This window comes from Ranitomeya variabilis, chromosome 4 (assembly GCF_051348905.1).
Source record: "Ranitomeya variabilis isolate aRanVar5 chromosome 4, aRanVar5.hap1, whole genome shotgun sequence".
NCBI classification, from domain to species: domain Eukaryota; kingdom Metazoa; phylum Chordata; class Amphibia; order Anura; family Dendrobatidae; genus Ranitomeya; species Ranitomeya variabilis.
In genome coordinates, this window is record NC_135235.1 from 515,173,329 (window position 1) to 515,181,785 (window position 8,457).

At 44.6% G+C, this 8,457-nt stretch overlaps 1 protein-coding gene across 1 annotated transcript in view; it reads left to right on the plus strand.

The window, feature by feature from the left end:
• Window positions 1-6,856, plus strand: part of KCNH4 (potassium voltage-gated channel subfamily H member 4) — a 256,334-nt gene extending 249,478 nt beyond the window's left edge. Inside the window, exon 16 of the mRNA XM_077252136.1 lies at window positions 444-6,856. Coding sequence (XP_077108251.1) covers window positions 444-1,061 — 618 coding nt within the window. The 3' untranslated portion in view covers window positions 1,062-6,856. The remainder of the gene's footprint in view (window positions 1-443) is intronic.
• Window positions 6,857-8,457: the final 1,601 nt, after the last annotated feature.

Consider the following 8,457-nt stretch of genomic DNA (forward strand, 5'->3'; position numbering starts at 1 on the left):
TAGGTTGATGAGTTTGTCTGGAAGGAAAAGAAAAATCCACAAAGTTATGAAAAAAGGAACAGTACTCACCTCTTCAATCTCTCACAGATTCATGGCAAATGCATTGGTGGTGGCTGATCTTTGCTTATTAACTTCTTATTGCTGCCAGGTGATGTCATTAGCTTGTCATATGTATGGCATGTGCCCACTGATTGCCTGCAGTGGTTCGGCGATGGTTCAGCAGATCATCACTGGCATCTAGTAGACCAAATAATCTGTGCTGGATCAGTGGAAGATTGAAGAGGGTAGTCCTCTTTCGTTTGTTGTTTTTATAACATTTGCAGCTTGTTTTTTATTGTATCTAAAAAAAACTCTACAATGGGCGAGTCCCTTATGACAAACACTTTTTATTAGAGTTAGTGTTCTATTTGTTGATATGTGCTTTTCTTTTCTTCTTTTTGTAGATTAACAATCTCAACCAAGAAGTCTCTCAGCTCAGCAAGGAATTACAACATATGATGCGCCTGTTGCAAGCACTGCTGGCTGCCCAACAGTACAGTCCTCCTATGGCCTGTCCATACACAGTCCAAGTGGTCTCCACACCCTCTGCAAGCCACATAAGTTGTAATGAGCAGCAACCTAGATCCGGTTTCCCAATACCACACTCTTTGCATCTTGTACAAGAGACACAAATGCCCAGGACAATGGGACATGCATCACTACCTTCAGATATTCCTTACAATCAAATGCATTTCACAAGAGTCTCTCCAGATATGTGCCCGAGGCCAGCGGAATCAGAATCTTTCTATCCTGGACGAGACTGCTGTTATATCCCTTCTAACACTATGTGTTCTCCTGGAACTCCACTCTCACATATAGAGATGGAAAGAGTGAGGTTACTACAACAGACTGAAGAAGCTAGTTCAAGCCCCACTAGCTTTGGTTCACCAGTCTCTGGACCTTCAATGATGGGCCGAACAACTCATGCTATGACCTCTATGAGTTCTGTTCAGTCTTTTACCACTTGTATGGCCCAGAACACACCATCTCAGTCAACTTCCAATAGGGACCCCCAGCTTTGAATACAAAGACAAGAACGTTATAGGATCAACCAGGATGTACACATGCTGCTTTTCATGCCTGTGCAAGGTTGAGGAATGTTTATTTAAATATTTTAAGTAAGCACAAGAAGCCAAACACTCTTACATATATTATTGTATTTAGGCGCATGCCACATTGCTTGCCAGGGCTATGTATTTTGCTTGATAGATGGTTTACATGCACAAGGGATTTTTGTACAAGCAAAAGGCCCTATGAGATGTTTATGTGAAAGGTCAATGGCTCAACATATTCATTCCAAGCTTTCAACACCTCCTGTAGTCTCCATAGATGACCAGAAATACTACTCCAGATGGTGACATCCTTATGGATATTCTACATGTTCCTTCAAGTTACAACTCAAGAAATAGGTTTCCACAACAGAATATTGTTATGCAACATTAGTATATTTGTGTAATCCCAATAATTGTTTGTTACGCATCTGCCTATTTATGGCCAATTTCGTTCACAACACGTACAGCCCCTGAACACATTAGAGAAAAGTCAGCCGAAACTGCCAACCATATAATGTATGTGGCTGTTTCTTAACTCTTTCCAAAGGAGGGTTGAGCATGTTGAATTTCAATCCTGGACCTTTTTGTTTCCCCGGGAACAGTTTACTCTTTTCTCACCCATTTTCACCAAAGCCAAGCATGTAAGTAAATGGGGTAGTTGGGAGAGATGTCAGTCAAACAAGCATTTGGCCATCAGCTATCTAGGGTGCATGGACATTTTTACTTTAACACTATTCTAAAGTGGATTTTGACTAACCAGGTTTATGCTTGCTATTGGGCTGTATCCAAGTGTTTCCCTCTTTCCCTATAGTCAAATAGATTACAAGAACTGATCCTCTAACCCATTCCTGTATTTCAGCCTGGCTTAATATGCCCGATTGCAATTACAGATTACTGGAATGAACAACAAACTTGACTCCGTGACCTGAGTTCATGGAGCGGTCAAAGATTTTCATTTTCCATTCATTCACCTTCAGATGTATTAGAGATGTACTACTTCTGCTAATTTACCCAGGCTTGGGAGGCTATACCATGGTCATCAGAAAATAACTGTATTTTACCAAGTGGGCATATATACAACACATCAGCTCCTCCATTATTAATATATATATTTGGAGTTTGAGTTTTTACACTTTGAAATAAGATTCATTTCTAGCAAGAAGAATTTAAAGTGCTAAGCATTTCTGATGACTTTGGTATCTTGAGGTCTGGTAAAATACGCTGCCTTGCATGTCTTATTATAGAGAAAATAATATGCTATGCCCACTTAATGATCTGCATGAGCTGAAAATTGTAACTCTTATCACTGTCACATCCTGAGATTCTAATTTTGTCCAAAAATGGCATTTGTCTTTTATACCAAAAATATCATGATCAGTTCAAGACTTAATTTCCTTCCAAGAATGACCTAGCTGTCACTATGGGAGCGCCAATTAAGGTTTATATCGGTATGATTTTCAAGAATTACTTTATAGGCATCACTTAAAGAGATTGTCTGGTCTTTTGCTAAAACTCTGCAGTCTTTGGAATCCTTACACACTCGCACGCACGCACACTGCATGCTGTCAGGATTCTCCTGTGTTGGCAGCAAGAATGGCATTAACATGAATGCAAGCATGCTATTTACATGCTCCACATTCCAACTAGACATGTTCAACATCTAGTCCGTGTGTGATTGAATTATGCAAATCACATACTTTTGGTCACATGACTGCCTGTTCTCACTGCTAACACATGAGACTACTGACAGCGTGCTGTGCGTACACTGTGAGGATTAAGAAGTTTTCAGTTACATTATGAGAAGATCAGACAACGCTGTAAATCATTGAAAACAATTGAAAGCTCCTACTGTAGAAGACAGCTATGTGAATCTCTCATCATGAACTGATCTACTTGGTATATCTACAATATCTTTACTGTCAGTTGTTTGCTATATATATGGAATTTAAAGGGAACCTGACGACAGGATTTATCCACATGAAGTATTAAGAGCGCTTTATCAACTTTCTAAGACCTTTTTTTAAAAATTCCTGTATTATCCCAAAGTTCTACTGCAATGTGTGTAAAAATGATGTTTAATCCTCTGTGCATGTGTGTGCTGGACTAGTCATGGACCACTAGAAAAGAGACTTCTTCTCCTCCTCTCTGCTCTCCATGCACATGCTGGGATACCCATCACGTCAGAGAGGATTAAACCTCAATTTTACACACATCGCAGTAGGGATAATATAGTTAGAATGAAAAAGAGTATTTGGAGTGTTATAAAATGCTCCTAATACCTCCTAGGGGTAAATCCTGCTGCCAGGTTCCCTTTAACAAAGTTAGATTCATAAATGGGGACCGTATATCATGAATCAACTTTTCATTGCTTACCAAAGAATTGCATAGGAGCCTTGTTCAAGGTTTTAAATATGACTTCCAAATTCAAAAGTGATTCCTTCATAGTTAGTTTTCCATCATCGTTATGCCGGTTATTGCTTTGCAAATGTTTTACTTTGGATGTGCGTGAGAGATATGGGGCTATTATCTAACTTTTATTGCTGTCGATCTCCAGAAATACATTTTTAAGAAGATCTGTTATCATGTCCAAGGTTGTATGTTTCCTGCTCTGTCATTACAAAAGGAGTTGGGAATCGAGGAACTGCACCACTCTTGTCCACTGGTTATGTCTAGTATTGCAGATTCAGTCCATTCAATTACATGTGATGGACCTGCAATGCCCAACAAAGCACATGAACATCAGGATCACTTTTTCTAATCCCCAAAACAACTAATAACTAAAGGATAATTTTGAATATCCCCAAAATGTAGCACGTTACCGTAATTGTTGGAAGCAGTACAAATCTGTGTGCTCATTGCCAACCAACAACTCTAAAATGTTCACCAAGTTTCACGAATACCCTGGACAATTGGACTTGCATCACTAACTACCTTCCAATATTCCTTACAATTAAATGCATTTCACAAGGATAACAAGAAGTAAATATAATCTTGGACCTGATGACAGCTCTACCATCCTTTAACTACTACCATGTCTGCCAAACCCAAGACCTTGAAGCGAAAAATTAGATTCTTTGTGAACTACTGTTTCCATAAGTTCATATACTTTTACAGGGAAATTATACAAATTGTTAAAAAAGCAGTGTCAGTGTATTGGAAAATTAGTGCTGATTTGAGGGTTGTTGAAACCAGACCTGCATTTACCAGAAATAACTGCTATTGCCTCTAGGTTGTGTTTGGTTTTGCTGTTCAGTCCATTTAAATAAATAGGGCTAATGAAAAAGAAACCTCATAGACAAGAGGAGCATAATTCCTAAAAAATAAATAAATAAATAAATGCTTCTACTTTCCTGCTAATTCAAGGAGAACCTGTCACTTGCCATAAATATGTGGTTTTCAACCTGTTGTAAGTGCCACTGCTTTCCTAAATCTTCTAATCCTCATTTCTCGCTTCTCTGTTCGGATTGCTTTTCTAATACACTTTAATTAATATTCCCAACTGTTCCTCTCCACTAAACTGCTTCATTTTTTTTACCAACTTCCTGTTGGATGGCACATTGTTTGAGAATCCCCAGTGCAGGGATGGTCTCTATTTTCCCTGCTCACTAGTTTATCGCCTTACAATGCACACTGACAGTGCACTCCTCATTTCTCATCATTGCCGGTGAGGGAGCGCACTGTCACTGTGCATTAAAAAGAGTATTGTACAGTGACAATATTCTACTGAGCATACATTGGAATTGACAACCGAAACATGCTCAGTAAAGCAGGGACTAGTCCAGCCCCTGAAACTTATGTAATTGAAGATGCTTCATTTCAGGGTGGGGACAGAGACTGCAGCATTGACCACAGCCTTTGCCCTTGATTACGCCCAGTTTGAGGATTCACAAACAAAGTGTCATTAAAGTGGAATTTGGGAAAAAAAATTAAGTTTTCGCAGTGAGGGAACAGTAGGGACTTGTTTGTAATTAAAGCATATTAGAAAATAGATTCGATTATTACATTAAATAGACATTTTGGGTTAAATCAGTGTTACTTTCGGACCACCACTTTAGTCTAGCAGGGAAACAACTGTTTCAATTGCAAGGTTGTGCAGCAGATTATAATGGCTACATTGCTTTTCAGGTAAACAAAGCTTTTTTTAAGTGATTGCGCAGGAAAACAGTGATCTGTAAAATGACCAGAATGTGAATGTCACTATATAGAAGAATTTTAGATCATGTCCGCTTGGCTAAAAAGACTAGATTTACATACAGACAATGGAAGGCCACATCTCAGAAAAGGAGAGTAACGGGACAAATAAAACTCAAAAGTCTAGATTAGGAAAAACAGCAGCATTTCCACCCAGTGAAAAAAATATGACATTTTTATGGTAAGTGATAGGTTCTCTTTAACCAACTTATTAAATGGATTGTACAGGATTATAAAAACCTCACACTTGTCCAAGGGTTGTTTATGCAGTTTCTATGGCATCTCAGGCACATTTACCTTAAAGGGAACCTGTCAGCATGAAAATGCAGTCCAATCTGCGGGCCCATATTACAGAGCAGGGGGAGCGGAGTACAGACTGATACCTGATACATAGTTTTATGAGAAAAGATTTGAATAACCTGTAATTTGACCCTCTGCTTCTTATGGGATTTTCGGTCTATTAGGTGGTCCTATCAGTGACTAACGGCTTTCTATGTATTAGTATGCATACAGATACATTGGCATGTAAACATTTGGGCACACCAGGTCAAAATTACTGTTATGGTGAAGAGTTAAGCAAGTTGAAGGTGAAAGTTAAATATGACACGTTTCCTTTGGATTTTAGTGGAAAAAATAAATATATTGTCATCCTTTACATTTTAAAAATTACAAAAAGGAAAATGAGACAATGCAAAAGTTTAGGCACTCTACATGGTTAGTACCTAGTAGCACCCCCCATTTGAAACTATCAGAGCTTTTTTTTTGTAGCCAGCCAAGAGTCTTTTAATTCTTGCTCTTCCTTGAAAAATTCTTCCAGTTTGGTGAGATTCCTGGGTCGTCTTGAATGTACTGCAATTTTTGAGGTCTATCCACAGATTTTCAATTATGTTCAGATCAGGGGACTGTGAGGGCCATTGTAAAACCTTCAGCTTGCACCTTTTGAGGTAGTCTTGACGTGTGTTTAGGATCATTATACATTTGTAGAAGCCATCCTCTTTTCAACTTCGGTGTTTTTACAGATGGTGTTATATTTGAATCAAGAATCTGTTGAAATTGAATTGAATCCATTATTCCCGCTACCCATAAAATGTTCCCTGTGCCATTGGCTGCAACACAACACCATACCCATACCTAATGGTTGGTGAGATGTTCTTTTCCTGAAATTCTGTGCCCTTGTTTCTCCACAAATACCTTTGATCATTGTGGCCAAAAAGTTCTATATGACAGTGAACCTGTCAGCAGTATTTTAGCAGTATAAGTAACCTACAGGCACTATGAGGGAGGCAGTGTTATACTGATTAAAATGATACCTGGGGTGAAGAAATCAGTCTTGTGGTTCTTGTGTAATCAGTGTTAGCAGTGTTCATTTAATGATATGCCCGTGCTCTGGGGCTGGACTGTAAGCAGAGTCTTATCTTCCTGATTAAACCAGAGAAACCAAGGATAGACCTGCCCTCAGGCCACCCCGAAGCACAAACAGTCTGTCTCCGTGATGAGGAACATGTTTGTGCTCCAGGGTGTTTCTTCTTGATATCCAAAACTTTTGCATCTCCCATTTTCCCTTTTATAATTTTTAAAATGTACATTATGACTATATATATATATATATATATATATATATATATATATATACTAGCTATTGAACCCGTTCTACGCCCGGGTGTGCTGCTCCACCTTGTCATGTGCTGCTCCATCCTGCATCCCCATCCTGTCATGTGCTGCTCCACCGTGTCATGTGCTGCTCCATCCTGCGCCCCCATCCTGCGCCCCCATCCTGTCATGTGCTGCTCCACCATGTCATGTGCTCCCATCCTGCGCCCCCAATCCTATCACGTGCTGCTCCATGCAGTGCGGGCGGCTGTGCTGAGTGCGGGCGGCTGTGCTGAGTGCGGGCGGCTGTGCTGAGTGCGGGCGGCTGTGCTGAGTGTGGGCGGCTGTGCTGAGTGCGGGCGGCTGTGCTGAGTGCGGGCGGCTGTGGACGGCTGTGCTGGGTGCGGCGGCTGTGGACGGCTGTGCTGGGTGCGGCGGCTGTGCTGGGTGCAGCGGCTGTGGGCGGCGGCTGTGCTGGGTGCGGCGGCGGTGCGTGGCTGTGCTGGGTGCGGTGGCGGTGGGTGGCTGTGCTGGGTGCGGCGGCTGTGGACGGCTGTGCTGGGTGCGGCGGCTGTGGACAGCTGTGCGTGGCTCTAGGTGGCTGTGCGTGGTTCTGGGTGGCTGTCTGTGGCTGTGCTGGGTGTGGTGGCTGTGCTGGGTGCGGCGGCTGTGCGTGGCTGTGGGCGGCTGTGCGTGGCTGTGCTGGGTGCGACGGCTGTGCGTGGCTGTAGGCGGCTGTGCGTGGCTGTGGGCGGCTGTGCGTGGCTGTGCTGGGTGCGGCGGCTGTGCTGAGTGCAGGTGGCTGTGCTGGGTGCGGGCGGCTGTGGGCGGCTGTGGGCGGCTGTGCGTGGCTGTGGGCGGCGGCTGTGGGTGGCTGTGCTGGGTGCGGCGGCTGTGGACGGCTGTGCTGGGTGCAGCGGCTGTGCGTGGCTCTAGGCGGCTGTGCGTGGCTGTGGGCGGCTGTCCGTGGCTGTGCTGGGTGCGGCGGCTGTGGACGGCTGTGCTGGGTGCGGTGGCTGTGCTGGGTGCGGCGGCTGTGCGTGGCTGTGGGCGGCTGTGCTGGGTGCGGCGGCTGTGCGTGGCTGTAGGCGGCTGTGCATGGCTGTGGGCGGCTGTGCGTGGCTGTGCTGAGTGCGGGTGGCTGTGCTGGGTGCGGGCGGCTGTGGGTGGCTGTGCTGGGTGCGGTGGCTGTGCTGGGTGCAGCGGCTGTGCGTGGCTGTGGGCGGCAGCTGTGCTGGGTGCGGTGGCTGTGGTGGGTGCGGCGGCTGTGCTGGGTGCGGCGGCTGTGCTGGGTGCGGCGGCTGTGGACGACTGTGCTGGGTGCGGTGGCTGTGCTGGGTGCAGCGGCTGTGCGTGGCTGTGGGTGGCTGTGCGTGGCTGTGCTGGGTGCGGCGGCTGTGCTGGGTGCGGCGGCTGTGCTGGGTGCGGCGGCTGTGCTGGGTGTGGCGGCTGTGCTGGGTGTGGCGGCTGTGCGTGGCTGTAGGCGGCTGTGCGTGGCTGTGCTGGGTGCGGCGGCTGTGGACGGCTGTGCTGGGTGCGGTGGCTGTGCTGGGTGCAGCGGCTGTGGGCGGCTGTGCGTGGCTGT